The 15444-nt window shown below is 38.8% G+C and overlaps 1 protein-coding gene across 4 annotated transcripts in view; it reads left to right on the top strand.

The window, feature by feature from the left end:
- GIGYF2 (GRB10 interacting GYF protein 2) overlaps window positions 1-15444 on the top strand; it is a 132587-nt gene that overhangs the window by 24220 nt on the left and 92923 nt on the right. For all 4 annotated transcript variants that reach the window (XM_004389484.3, XM_023724498.1, XM_023724496.1 and 1 more), the window contains 2 exons: window positions 3158-3237; window positions 13617-13746. In XM_004389484.3, the coding sequence (XP_004389541.1) occupies window positions 3197-3237; window positions 13617-13746 (171 nt within the window). In that variant the 5' untranslated portion in view covers window positions 3158-3196. The remainder of the gene's footprint in view (window positions 1-3157; window positions 3238-13616; window positions 13747-15444) is intronic.

Raw genomic sequence — 15444 nt, 5'->3', positions numbered from 1 at the left:
TTCTCATGGAAACCATGTTGTAAATGATAGGTAGTTTCCCAACTCAAGTCATTAAAAAAAACTTCAGAGCTTTTAACGTTTGATTACTTTGGTGGCACTGCTCAGCAATACCTAAAGGTTTGTAGGTGGATGAAGAAGCAGAATGGAACAGGATTTCCTTGCTGCCCAGCAGTGTTTCTTAGGCGCTGCCCGAGTCCAGGGCTTCTGCCTGCAGTTCTGGAGCACAGCAGGGCAAGGCTGTGCACTGCAAAACTCTGGGGTCTCCATTTGCATCATTTGTGTTAATGGCGCCGCTGGAGTTCTGTACTTCCGCAGCCTGTGTCCGTATGTGATGGCCTTGTGGTAACGTAAAAGGGGAAAAAGTGAAATCACTGAGAATGATTTTAGTATTTTCACAAGTATCAAATAATTAAATTTTTAACAGAGTCACTTGCTGTATAAACTGGGAGTCATTTTCCAAGCGTCAGAAGTCCCTAGGGTTTTGAGTTGCAAACGTTTGGCTAGGAGGGATTTAGAATGGTGGCAGTGTTTTCTGCTCCTTTAAGGTGTTCGTATTACAAAAAAATCTTAGAGTTGCTGTAGTCTCTACAGGTATATTTGTTAACCACATAGGTCCACATACTTTTTAGAAGCACACTGAATTTATGCTGCATAAGGTCACAGGATTTGCAAGCAGGATACCTGTCTTAATTTACAGTGGGCACCTCACCTGGGGTCTGATCATTGGTACCTTGGCAAGTCATTTCAGTTGGGAGGTACCCTAACGTGCAGTCGATCGTGAGAGTCTCTGTTTTATGTATTACAAAGAAAGAAAGCATACTGCTAAGTAAACTCTGGTAAAGAGTTTTCTTATTACTTAGGATTTTTATTTTACGTTTTTAAAAAAGAGCTCTTTTTTTAAAACTTAGCGAATAGTCTAATAGATTTTTCTTATACAGTATATCATTCTTGTGCATTTACTTAAAGAAAAATTGAAGTGAAATAAATTGTTAAGATATTCCTAAGATTTCTGTATGTTCAGTCTGACTCTTCTAAAATAACTGTTTAACTCAGGGTTGTGGAAGTCTCCTCCTTCCTCCCCCTCTCTTCTCCACCAATGTAGTATCATGTCATTAAGAGTATTGGTGATGCAATACCTCTTTCTTTCTTTTTTTATTGTGGTGAAAATACACTCAATGATACATTTGCCAATCCAGCGGTTTCTACATTTACAATTTAGTGACATTGATTACAGTCTTTCATGCCTTATCCCTGTCTTTTTCTTAATTATTCTACCACCATTAACATAAACTCAGTGCCCCCCAAGCGGAAACTCCTCCTTTCCCCCCTCCCTCCCTCCCCTGGTAGCCACTAATAAGCTTTGGTTTTTGTATGTGTGCTTATTTCATGTAAGTGAGGCCATACAATATTTGTCCTTTTGTGACTGACTGATTTCGCTCAGCATTAATGTTTTCAAGCTTCATCAGTGTTGTGGCATGCATCAGAACTTCATTTCTCTTTGTGACTGAGAAGTATCTCATTGTATATGTATACCACGTTTTATTTACCCAACATCTATTGAGGGACATTTCAGTTGCTTCCACCTTTTGGCTATTGTGAAAAGTGCAGCAGTGAACATTGGTGTACAAGTTTCTGTTGCAACATTTCTTAAGGGAATGCTCTGTTATTCTTTTATCAGTCAAAAATCCAGTCAGTTGATACTTGTGAAGATCCAAAGTGCAATATAAACTGTTGAAATTTTCCCTCCTTTAGAATACTTCAGGGCTGCTGTATGTAGGTGCATGGATTGTGTAATGTCAAGTCGTAGGAGCAGACCATAACATAGCTTCATCTGCTTGTGCTTTTTCCTTTTTTAGGTCCTATAAAGCCCTTGGATATTGCTTTATAGGAAAATACTGAATTGCTGTCATTCCTCCAGTGATGAGTAGTGACTTCACTAATATCCCATTGCTGTGTTTCTTTGCCTTTCTTACACAATAAATTTTTGTTTAAATGCAGAATCCTATTGTTAACTTTTTAAAGATATTTTAAGCTGCAGATAGAACTAAAAATGGGCACTGTCAACAACACAGTTGAAAAAGAACGACAATGTGAGCATCTGTGACCAAGTTGCCTTTGTGTAGGCAAAGACAGCTGTGACACAACTGCCACCAGTTGTAACTTGGCACTAGTTGTAATGGGGCATTGGTTTAAGATGCATCCTAATTGCAGAGATTAAAATGTGAAAACGTATGTCTTATGTTGTTTTTGAATCACCAGTTGCATAAGAGATGGAAGGGCACTCAGCTTGAGTCTGGTGTGCACCCAACATCTGGCCAGGGAGACGGGAGTCAGGGTCAAGTAAGAACATGGTAATCAACCCAGGAGTTCACATGGCTGACCTAGGGCCAGAAATACCTCCCAGAAGGAGGCCAGATAGCTGGGTATGAGCGTTAACATACTTTTAACTTTGCCCGTTCTGGGCTTCGACCAATTTCTAGTTTATCATTTCTTAGATCATTTAAACAGATGCAATGTATCTTAAAGATACTTTACAGTCTACTTACAGTACGTAGAGTATCTTCCATCTTCTAAGCTTTGATATCCTAAAATTGCTTTTGAAAGGTTACTCTTGAAGTTCATTAGCTTCTTATTTTAACTTGGTAGTGCAAAATAATGTTTTCAAGAGTCACTAGGGCATAAAGTACTAAGCAGAAAGGGAGGAGAGTTGTGGCAGAAGATGCGAGATGCGCTAGGAAGGTCCTTAATTAAAGAATCTTTGATGTAACTCATAGTGTTGGGAGTGCCATTGCAAGGGAGTATAATATAAATGAAAGCTGAAGTATATTTTTCTTCATTCACTTCCGCTTGTTCAAAGGCTAAAGAAGAAAATCTTTAATTGGGTCTTTAGCGTCTTACACCGAGCCTCCTTTCCCTAGATAAACCTAAAAAGGTAGTGAGTTGGAACATAAGGGTGGGTTTGTTTCACTTTACTTGACGACAGTGAGTTTGGTTTGGGTTTTTGGTATTTTGTTATAAACAGGGATTCAAAAATCTCAGCTGTGATAACTTGGATGAGAGGAGCATAAGCTGAGCATACGCCCTACATAGACTTTCTGGCCTGGAATTCTGCGTTTAATATTGACTAACTGGATGGAGATATTTTTGTCTTTAACAGGTTTCTCCACGTAAATTTATTGTAAAAATACGGAAAAAGATGGCAGCGGAAACGCAGACACTGAACTTTGGGCCTGAATGGTGAGTTTTCAAAATCTCCTCCCATTCGATGTTGGGTGACTAGTACAGGATTAAGGTGTTTGTAAAGGTGCTGGGAGGTTTGTAAGTGTGTATGTTTTTGAGACTATGCTTTATGTGTCTAGTTGAAAACAATGGGGCTAGCCCAGGAATAAATTATATTTGGTAAATGACTGCATTCTTTAATTTTTAAAAAATTTCTTGGTCTGATTATGTAATGTTAATGGGGTCAAAACTCCCCATAGGTCACCACCCTAGCACATATTTACTTTTTCTTTGAGCCCTTATCTAGGTGAATATACAATTTTATATAAATAGAATTGTTAACACTTTCATGTGTATATTTTTTTGCTACAGTGTTAGTTTGTGATTCCTATTTGTAGACATTGGAAAAATAGTTTTTACTATAATTTGGATTTTATTTTATTGATGGGCTAGGCAAGTGGTCCAGAGCAATCCTGGTGGCTGTCAGCAGAAGCCCCTCTAGGGTGGAGTTCGCATTTGCCATAATAACACTTCATTGACCTTTGAGTCTCTTACAGATGTGTTTGGACCCTGAATATGGAATTTTCATGGAATTTTGAGATCCATCACATTGTAGTGTGACTTTCCCCCCTTCTTCCTTTTCCCCCAAAGTTGGTGATTGAAGATCCTCTCTTCAGTGACGTGAATAATTATAGTTACTTTTTCCATTCAAATCTTGAACAACCCCTTTGGTAATTTAAGAGGCAATATAAAAGTAGATAAATTGGAATAGTGCCTTAAATAGTCTTGATTGGTCAGGTAGTGGTAATTTGATAAATAATACAGTCCTCCTGTAAAAACTTCCTATTTGAGGACTCTTACCAACTTACCCTATTATACGCATTTCTTTTTATGTGTAATTCCTAAACTCTCTTAACCCTGGTAGCTAGAGTTAGGAGGCTGAGGAGAAGTCACTATTCGAATTTTTTAGAACTGATACAAGTTCTATATTTTGAGAGTTTATTTTGGAAGTGTTGACCTTAATAATGCTGTACCTAATTTAGTTATTATTTTATATTTTTAAAATAATTTTCTTATTCCCCTATCAAAATATATTTGTAGAAAAATTAGAAATTACAAGTAGGCCAGAAAATGATAATAACCACTGTAATTTTACCATCCATGGTAACCAATGTAAGTACCTTGGTGTATCTTTCTAGGTGGTTTTATATGTGCTTATTTGTGTATGTGTACATATGTTTTCACAAAAATGAGATCATTCTGTACAGTTTTGTAATCTTTTAAAAAATAACCACATGAAAACATCTTTTTTATCAATAAACATTTTAATGATCTTAAACGGTTGTATTATATGGATGTACCATCACTTTATTTAACTAGTCCTCTAGATGTAGCATATATAGTCTGTTTTCAGTTTTTTATTATTATGAAAATATTTTGATGAACATTCTTATAAATAAATCTTTATTCACAACTTTCTTTACCAACTGGGTTTAAATTCATAGAGCTCACTTTGTAAACCCTTCTGTATGCAGCCATTTAGCTTTTATCTAGAATTTGTAGCTGCTTCTGTTTTGTATTTATACACCCTTATGTCTCTTTCTTTGTAAAAATATAATTGATTAAAATCCTCAGCTAATTTAAGGTAGATTTTTTTTTTTCCAGCATCCCTCTATTCAGAGGCAACAAAAAGAGGCAGCACCATGAATTTAGCCAAAAGAAAATTGTAAAAAAAAACCCTGGTAATGTTTTGCATTGGGGAAGTCTGCTGCAAAAGACCTCTTTAAAGTGTTAAAAAGCAAAAATGTCACTTTGAGGACTAAAGTGTGCCTGACCCAAGCCGTGGTATTTTCATTCGCCTCATTTGCATGCGAAAGCTGGACATTGAGTAAGGAAGACCGAAGAGGAATTGACGCTTTTGAATTATGGTGTTGGCAAAGAATATTGAATATACCATGGACTGCCAGAAGAATGAACAAATCTGTCTTGAAAGAAGTGCAGCCAGAATGCTCCCTAGAAGTGAGGATGGCGAGACTTCATTGTACATACTTGGGACATGTTACCAGGAGGGACCAGTCAGTCACTGGAGAAGGACATCATGCTTGGTAAAGTAGAGGATCAGTGAAAGAGAGGAAGACTCTCAACGAGATGGATTTGACACTGTGGCTGCAACAGTGGTCTCAAACATAGCAACGATTGTGAGGATGGCGCAGACTGGGCAGTGTTTTGTTCTGTTGTAGATAGGGTCGCTGTGGGTCAGAACTGCCTTGATGGCATCTAACAACAACAACATGTCTCTTTCTTTGTAAAAGCACAGGTGATTAAAATCTTCAACTAGTTTTTTTTTCAAGCATCCGTCTGTTGAGAGGCAACAAAGAGAGGCAACACCATGAATTTAGCCAAAACAAAATTTTAAAAAACCCTGGTAATGTTCTAAAGTCAGCACACATTTAGCTTGATTATTGGAACATAGCCACACCTATTCTTTTCTCTATTATTTATGATTACTTTTGTGCTACAGTGGCAAAGTTAAGTAGTTATAGCAGAGACTGTCTGCCTCCCAAAGCCAAAGTATTTATTCTCTGGCTCTTCACAGAAAAATTTGCCTACTCTTGCCCTACACTGTGGGTTCCCAAACAGGGTGATCTCAGTGTGTCATTGACCCAGTCTGTCAGTAGTCTCTTACGCTTTCTCCTTTTCCTTGGTGCCCTGAAGTTTTGTTTGATGGTGTTTCATTTAATCAGCCCAGCATGTTTTACAGAAATTGAATTGGGATAGCTTTAGCAGAGAAGAGTGACCAGTCTCATCCTTAAGTACACCCACTCCTCACTTATGAACATAGTTAGGTTCCAAAGACTAGGTCTTAATGCGAAAATTGGTGTTATAAAAAAAATGGAGGATGACCACATCAGATCACAAAGTGGAGGATGACTACATTGTTGCATAACTGCCAAATTGCATCATTACATAACTGCCAAACCACTGTGAATCATGGCCCAGCCAAATAGACACATAACTTTAACCATCACAGCCACCGTTACTCTTTCCTTGTACCTTGGCATTAGTTACTGCCAGATGTATGTTAATGTGCAAAATAGTCGGATAGTAGATTTTTTATTATTGTCGTAAATGTAAAACATTAGATACTGAGGTAGTGGATAAGTAAGGAGTAGGTGTAGTAGCTTTACCTAATTGTTACCTCTGTCACCCTGCAGACATTAGAGATTAGGGACCTTCCCTTAGTCCTCTCAGATGCTGATAAACTGAGGAGTGAGGTCTAAGCAAGCACGCTGCCTTCTTTATACCATCTTTATACTGTCAAAATTCTTCTGGCAGAAGGAGGATATGCAGTCCTTAAATAACCCTAAGTAACCCTGAGCTAGAAAGCTGCAGTATGAATAGATACTGTGGCCATATTTTCTGCATGTAAGATTGCATTCATTTTGAAACTTGAGGTCAGTTTCCAGAGTACTAGAGAATCAAGGTTTAGAGTGCTTCACATTGAATCAGCATGTAACTTTGAACCGTGACTGAAACACTCAGTGATACTATATTCTGTTTACTAAGGCCTTCATTTTTGTAATAAATAATATAAAATAATGTTCAGCAGGGATGGATAGAATGAAGAGCTTTATTTGTATCTGGGGACAGTAGTGAAGATGGGAGAGGGTTGAAAACTGCGGTAGGGGCAGACCATGAATGACCCTAAGCTTGGACTTCTTTTTTTTTTTTTTGTAAATTATTGTAATTAAATGAAGCTTACATTTCAGGTTAGTCTCCCATACAGAATTTTTTTTTTTAAACATACATTGTTATTAGACCCCAACCACTCACCCCATTCTGCGACAGCACACTCCTCTCTTCCGCCCCTGATTCCCCATGAACATTCAACCAGATCCTAACTGTCTCTGACTTCGCATCTCACCTCTGGACAGAAGCCACCCCTTTGGTCTCTTGTATCTGCTTGACTAAGAGGCACATTCTTCACAGGTATCACTTTACGTCCCACAGTCTAGTCCAATCCCTGTCTGAAGAGTTGGCCTCGGAAATTGTTTTGGTTCTGGGGTGATAGTCCAGGGGCCATGCTTTCTGGGGTGCCTCCAGTCTCAGACCATTAAATCTGGAAGCTTGGACTTCTTAAGGTAGGTCTGGGGAATCACTAGATTCTAGATTATGTTTAGAATAAAGAAATGTATTATATAACCACCAGAGCAATTTAAAAGGATGTGGTAGATTTAATGGAAAAGTAAATCATTTCTAGGTATCAAACAGTAGTCACTTTCTTCAAGTCTTTAGTGAAATGTTACCACCTTAGACCTTTCTTGACCATCTGTACCACCTCTCCTCATTACTCTCTGTCTCCCTTCCCTGCTTAATTTTTCTGCATGGTCTACATCAAAATATAACATGCCAAATATTTTCTTTATTATTTATATCCTATCCTCCAGTGCCCACTAGCCTGTGTGCTCCCTTGAGGGCAGGCACTTTGGTCTCAATTTTACACGATTTGTTCACTGCTGTATCCCCAGTGCCTGGCACATAGTAGGTACTCAGTAAATACTTGTAAAATGAATGAGTGAGTTATTGGAAAGTAAAGTTGTTTTTAGTGTTTTGTTATTGTAAATGGTGTGTGTGCACACACTTGAACATTTTTGTTCGTATCTCTGATTATTTCCCTTGGACTAATTTCTTGCAAGTGGAATTATTAAATCAAAAATTTTATTTCCAAGCCTTTTGATGACATATGGACAGATTCACCACCAGAAGGATTGCATGAATTTAATTCCCATCCCCTGCCTTGAGAAAGCATTCACTACTGTCTTAATATTTTTTTGGGTGCTAAGTCTGCTAGAGTTAGGTGTTTTTTATTGTTAGTAACAAAATAGTTCATGCTTATTGCAGAAAGCTTGGAGGAAACAGTAATAGAAAAGAAAAAAGAAAAGACCTAAGTTTTAATTCTGCTACCCAGAGAACCATTGCTAACATTTTGACGTGTATCTTCTTACTCTTTTTTCTTTGCAAATGTTTGTATATTTCAAGATTTAAAAAAAAAAAACAATAATTATTATACTTGTTTTATTTGGGAAGTTTTTGATTTTTGAGGATCAAAAATCCACCTCTGGAAAATCTGGAGAATAAAAGAGTTTATTGTAGGGGGTATTTAATGGCAGACAGTTACCTGGCTTTAGGGGGAAGGAGCCAAGGATGCACCTTTGGGGTTTCCCCCACCTCATGTTCGTGCCTTAAGGAAGTTTTCCCAGGTCTTTGCTTGAAAAAAAGAGAAAGGCACTTCATTTCCTCCAAAGCACTTTGTTTTATTTATACATTTGTAGTTTATCTGTTTATGTATGTTTTTGCCTTCCTCAGAAAAGAACTAATTCCATTAAGAAAGGCACTCTATATCTCAGTTTGATAAGCTCGTTGTTTAGCTTAGTGAACCACATATAAGCACTTAATAAATGTTGAATGAGGGCATTCAGGCCTTATTGGGAGGGCCGAAAGAATGCAAACATGATTACCAGGTTAATCTTTGTGGCAAACTGTGGAGAAAATGAGTGAAGTTCTGGAAGTTGGAATGAATTAACATTCCAAGTTTTCAAGAAGAGTAGAAGAATATGCGAACTGAATGGATAGTAAATTAGATGTTCTCCAGGGGTGTACTTTTGAAGAGAGTATATTAAGTTCTGTTCATTTTATCGCCTGCTGTGTTCCATGCCTTGGGTTAGATGCTGAGGCAACAAGGGTAAAAAGACATGGTCTCTACTTTTGAATTGTAGAAACTAATGGCAAGCATATTGGCTCAGTGTAAGGAAGATATTTAAAAAACTAGCAAAAAATAATTTCTAATAAAAATACATATTCGTGTATTTTTAAAATTAATGTTTGACAAAATCTTGACTATATTAAATACAATTTTGAGAACTCATTATTGGAAAGATCATGGTGTTTTTAGTCATAAGACCTTGGGTTTGAGTCTTTGTCTGCTGTCTATGACTGTGAGCAAGTTGTTTAACCCCTCAGCTTCGTTTTTCTTATCTGTTATATTGGGGTTGTTGTGAAGATTAAATGAGATAATGTATGTGTAAAATCCCTTGCCTCAGTTCTCAGTGGATGTTAATTCCACTTGCTTACGAAAGAGTCCAACTTTATGTGATACCGATGGGAAGCAGTTTCCTGGAAGGTCCTTCAGCAATGGTGGACTGCTCCTTTCTGGGCATGTTTTCTTACGTGGTTGTTTAACCTGTCTTAGGGGTTGGACTTCATGACCTCTAAGCCCAAGAATAATTGGGAAGAAAACAAAGACCAGTCCATTAGCAGTGAGCACTCCTAGCACCCAGACTGTGGTTTTTGTATATATTGAAGAGAACCTGGGCTCCCTAAAGAAATGGTTGATTGCAGTTCTGAGGCAAGAAATTGATACAAAATGAGCCTGGAATGTTTGACATACCAGATAGAAAAAAAGCTATTGAAGACAACTGAAGTCATATTAAAAGGACTTAGGAGCCAACCTGAAGAGGTTCCTACTGGTCAAAGATAAGAAGATTTGAACATTGTTAGGAATAATTGCAGTAACTGCAGTGAATTGAAATAATAAAAATTTGTTACTGCTGGAGGATGCTAGTAAACAAAATTTTATTTTGAATACTAATAAAAGGAAAGTATCAAGGCTTTTTTCTTCCTTTGCTATATAAACTGTACCAGTGGGTAACTATACCAAATAGTATAGTATATGAGAGAAATTTTTGTTTTAGAGGTACTCGAGCTAATAAAGAAGGAATGATAGAATACAATTACTTTGTAACCTTAGTGAACTTACGGATCTAAGCATTGATCATCAGTAGCTGTTAGCATAGTATCATCATATGTGTTTCCTACTGGAGTAATACACCACCACATATGAAATTTGTTAGGTGCCATCGAGTTGGTTTTGACTCATAGTGACATTATGTACAACAGAATGAAGCACTGCCTGGTCTTGTGCTATCCTCACAGTCGTCAATAAGCTTAAGCCCGTTGTTGCAGCCACTGTGTCAGTCCATCTCATTGAAGGTCTTCCTCTTTTTTGCTGATCTCTACCAAGCATGATGTCCTTCTCCAGGGACTGATCCCTCCTGACAACATGTCTAAAGTATGTGAGACGTAGTCTTGCCATCCTCGCTTCTAAGGAGCATTCTAGTTCTTCCAAGACAGATTTATTTGTTCTTTTGGCAGTCCATGGTATATTCAATATTTTTCTCTAACACCACAATTCACAGGCATCAGTTCTTCGGTCTTTATTCATTGTCCAGCTTTCACATGCATAGGAGGCGATTGAAAACACCATGGCTTGGGTCAGGTGCACCTTAGTCTTCAAGGTGACATCTTTGCTTTTCAACACTTTAAAGAGGTCTTTTGCAGCAGATTTGCCCAGTGCAGTGAGCCGTTTGATATCTAGACTGCTGCTTCCATGGGCATTGATTGTGGATCCAAGTAAAATGAAATCTTTGACAACTTTTCCCCTTTGACAGTCTTTTCCCCTTTTATCGTGATGTTGCTTATTGGTCCAGTTGTGAGGATTTTTGTTTTCTTTATGTTGAGGTGTAATCCATACTGAAGGCTGTGATCTTTAATCTTCGTCAGTGAGTGCTTCATGTCCTCTTCACTTTCAGCAAGCAAGGTTGTGTCATCTACATAACGCAGGTTGTTAATGAGTCTTCCTCCAATCCTGATGCCCTGTTCTTCGTGTAGTCGGTCTTCTCGGATATGAAGTAGTCTTGGCAAAAAATAGAACCCATATCTGATTAAGCCTTGATACCCAGTCATCAATTTACATGAAACACTAGAGGGCAGGGAGACATGTTAAACTACATTATAGGGAGGCAACCAACAAAATCCAATCTTTTAAAGAAAAGTCCTTATCTTTTAGAGATACATTCTGAAATATTTACAGATGAAATGATAATGCCTTTGATTTCCTTCAAAATAATACTGATGGAGGGTTAAATGGGGTTGTGGATGGAGCAGGATTGGCCATGGATTGCTTATTTTGGGGGCTGAGTGATGGCTACATGAGAGTTCATTATATCTGTCTTGGAACTTTTATATATGCTCAAAATTGTCCATAATAAAAAGTTCAAAACAAGTAAATGGAAAGAGAAAATAAAAACATTGAATAAAAATTAATCTACAATCGCACATTATTTATGCATTTTTTTCAGTATGTCTATATGTTAAACACATTTATATATATTTATAATGCGTATACTCTTTTATCATGCCATTTTTGATATACAAGTATTTACTATGCTTTTGCTTGACCTTTGTAATAATTTTTAATGTATAATAATCTGTAAGACATTACCCTATTTTTTCTTTTGTGAATAAAGCTTAGCATTTTGGGGCATATATTTTAATGCTTCTGTTGAATTTTTCCTTAGTCTAAGCTACTGAGTTGAAGTGCCTTGGTTCCTTTTAGCTTTGGTGTCTGTCACTTTATAGAACCTTAAGGTTGTTCCCAGATCATTAGCTGCTCCCACTTGCTGTTTGACACAGAGCTGCAGTGGAATCCTATGTTTGCAGTTTTTCACTGAAGTTTATTTCCTGTCTTTTTTAATGAAAGAATTTATTTTACAATATATTTTTAAATTAGAATAGTCCCCTCTTCCCCACTTCAGTATCTTAGAGGTCTAACTGCTATTATCAGCTTGGAGTATATTTTTTTTATGTTTTTCTTCTTAGCAGTAGATATGGTCTTTATTTTTTTTTTATACTTGTCCTCTTAATTGATTTTATTAAAAATGTATTAAGAAATATTGCAGGGTTAAAAATAATAAATTATGTTAAACGCATGTGTTCATCATGAAGCTGGGAAACGAAAACATTACAGGTACACAGTTGTGGAAACTTCTTAGACATAACCACACACCTTGCAGGACTGAGGTACTAGACTTGAAGGCTAAGGACTGTAGTCTTGGGGGACATGTAGGTTAACTGGTATAGCTGTTTATAAAGATAATGTTCTACTTTAGTTGGGTGAGTAGCGTCTGGGGTTCTTAAAAACTTGTGAGTGAGCGTTGAAGATACAACTATTGGTCTTTTCCTGTCTGGAGCAAAGGAGTGTGAAAAAAACCAATGAGTCAAGGAAGTAATTAGTCCAAAGGACTAATGGCCCACATGAATCACAGCCGCCTCTAACCTGAGACCAGAAGAGCTAGATGGTACCTGGCTATCACTACTGACTGCTGTGACCAGGAACACAATAGAAGGTCCCAGTTAGGATGGATGAAAAATGTAGAAAAAAAATTAAATTCATAAAAAGGGACCACACTTACTAGTCTGACAGATTAGAGGAACCCCTGAGACTATTGCCCTGAGACACCCTTCTAAGGCATGCTTCTTAGCTGGAACTGAAGCCACTCCTGGAGGCCACCTTTCAGCCAAATAATAGACTAGCCTATCAAATAAACAGTAATACCTGTGAGGAATGTGTTCCATAGAGTGACCAACTATATGAGACCAAAGGGCAACATTTACCCAAAAGCAAGAATGAGAAAGCGGGGAAACCAGACGAATGGAACTGGAGAACCCAGGGTGGAAATGAGAGTGCTGACACATTGTGGGGATTGCAACTAATGTCATGGAATAATTTGTGTATGAATTACTGAATGGAAAACTAATTTGCTGTGTGAGCTTTCATCTAAAGCACAGTAAAATGTTTTAAAAAATTACATAATTAAATCTTTGTAATCTCCACTATCCCATTCCTTTCCTTCCATCTGCAGATATACTGTATCCTGAACTTTTTGTCAGTGCCACGCTTGTTTATGCTTTTACTATATTTTGCATGTTTCCATAAACAGGTTTTCTACCTTTTATATAAAAGTTAACATTCTTTATTGTAAGTGTCTGTATTTTGCTTTTTCTTTTATGTATCCTACTTTATTAACTATTAGATATCGCCAAATCATTCTTTGGGGTGATTCCAAATTATAATCCCACAACACAACTTTAGAGTTTTCATTGTTTCACATCCTTTCCAGTATTGTCAGATATTTTAATTTTTAGCAATCTGATGGGTGTAAAGCTTGTTTTAATCATGTTACTTTCATAAATTGGAAAAAAGTGTTTCCCCCTCTCTCTACCATCCAAGCTTATCAGAGACAGGCCTCGATAGCCTTTTAAGTTAAGGAATTGCCACATGGTTGTCTATTATCTCTCAGTGAACTGCTCTCAGTGTGCTGTGACAGCAGGTTGTATTAAAGCTAAACTTTGGTACCTTGAGTGTAATAGGATTTCTTTCTGCTCTTCTGAAAGACTGAAATGGAAATGTTTTACAGTATATTACATAAAAATGCAAAAGTGCACAGTGCTGAGATATTTGACACTGCTGTTTACTTTCCATGTCTCTCTTATTCTAGGCTCCGAGCTCTGTCCAGTGGTGGGAGTATTACATCCCCTCCTCTTTCTCCAGCATTACCGAAGTATAAATTAGCAGACTATCGTTACGGCAGAGAAGAAATGTTAGCACTTTTCCTCAGAGACAGCAAGGTAAGAAAATAGGAAAAGAGCTCAAAATTATGAATGAGAATTTGGGGTGTGTACCGTGATAGACAGTGATGGTCCAGTGGTAGAATTCTCACCTTTGGGAGATCTGGGTTTGATTCCTGGCTAATACATCTCAGGCACAGCCATCACACCTTCATCTGTGGAGGCTTGTGTGTTGCTGTGATGCTGAACAGGTTTCAGTGGAGCTTCTAGACTAAAATGGACTAGAAGGAAAGACCTGACAATCTTCTGAAAATCAGCCAGTGAAAACCCTTTGGATCACAATGGTATGGACTGTAACCAGTCATGGGGATGGTGCAGGACTAGATGATGTTTTATTCCGTTGTGCATGGAATTGCCAGGGTCTGACTCTACACAGCTAACAACAGCAACACAGTGATGGACAGTGCTGTATTGTTACATTTAAAATAACATATCCTGGAGGCAGGGCCAAGATGGCGGAGTAGTCAGACGCTTCCGAAAAACCCGCTTAAAAATAACACCCGAAAAAACAAGTGAATCGATTATATATGGCAGTCTGGCAGCCCTGAACATCAAAGGCAGAGTTGAGGAACCAGACTGAGTGGCAGCGGGAAGGAGAGACAGTTCGGAAGCAGTGAGGAGTTGCCAGACATGACCTGGCAAGAGCCTGAGTTCTTCAGGCCTGATCAGCTGGAGGGTGAATGGTGAGGCAGGCAAGCAGCCGTGCTTGGGAGACGCGTTTTCTGCACTGGGAGAGACCCAGTGCCAGAGAGTTTACATGGCCACCCAGAACCAGTGAGAAGCAGCCCTGTATCTGCGAAAGATAAGTACTTGTGTATGGCCTACCGTACGGATCAAAAACACCACTCTTAGGAAAAACCTCTCTACCATTTACCTCCTACCTCCCTGCTCTGCACTGGGTCCTGGACCGGCTTCAGTAGTTGCCGAGTCCCCTGGGCCAGAAGTAGGATCTGTCAGATGCCCGTAGCCATTCTCCCTCTCTTGGAGAGTGAACAGATTAACAAAGGGGAAAAAATAAACTGCCGGCTCCCCTAAGCCAGGAACCCAGGGTAGACACAGCTCCTTTGCCTAGGCATAGGTGTAACGGATCCATGTACTTTGAGTGCCTTTCTGCCTGCATACACTTGTGTGGGCCCATCCCAACAGCTTAGGCACTCATTACCGCAGTACAACAGGGTTTATACCAGCAGTCTAACTTTGGATGTTTCAGCTGTGAAGTGGCAGGTTCTTGACATTTGACACCGCTCTGCCCATTAAGCAGGGTCTTCACCTACCCACATCAGGGGCCTGAGGACTAATGGCTCCACCCACACCACCTAGCCACCTGTGATAGGGGCTCATGAATAACTGGTGCCCTCCAGTCCCTACAGCCTACAGCATTACGTGCTCATAGTCCAGCTGCAAAACCCACCCACCTATGTGCTGTAGGGGACAGGGACACTCCTTCCTCGTGGACACTCGGGGGTGGCCGTCAGCCCCCTGCCTTGCTCAGAGTATGTCGCCCTGCTGCAGCCAGATGCCTGTGCCTGTACCAATCACCCATGCCTGTCTAGGACTGTAAGGTGAGAGCCTATGCTACACACTTGGTGGCTGTCTACCTGGGCACCTGAACTGAATCCATACAGGAGAAGTGGGCAGACTCTTTTGCTCACATAACCTAGTAACAGATCTAACCACCTGGTGACAGGACATTAGCGC

The sequence above is a fragment of the Trichechus manatus genome, unplaced genomic scaffold (assembly GCF_000243295.1).
Source record: "Trichechus manatus latirostris isolate Lorelei unplaced genomic scaffold, TriManLat1.0 scaffold00249, whole genome shotgun sequence".
Taxonomy (NCBI): Eukaryota; Metazoa; Chordata; class Mammalia; order Sirenia; family Trichechidae; genus Trichechus; species Trichechus manatus.
Note: the sequence above shows the minus strand (reverse complement) of the source record. Positions and strands in the feature narration are given on the sequence as shown.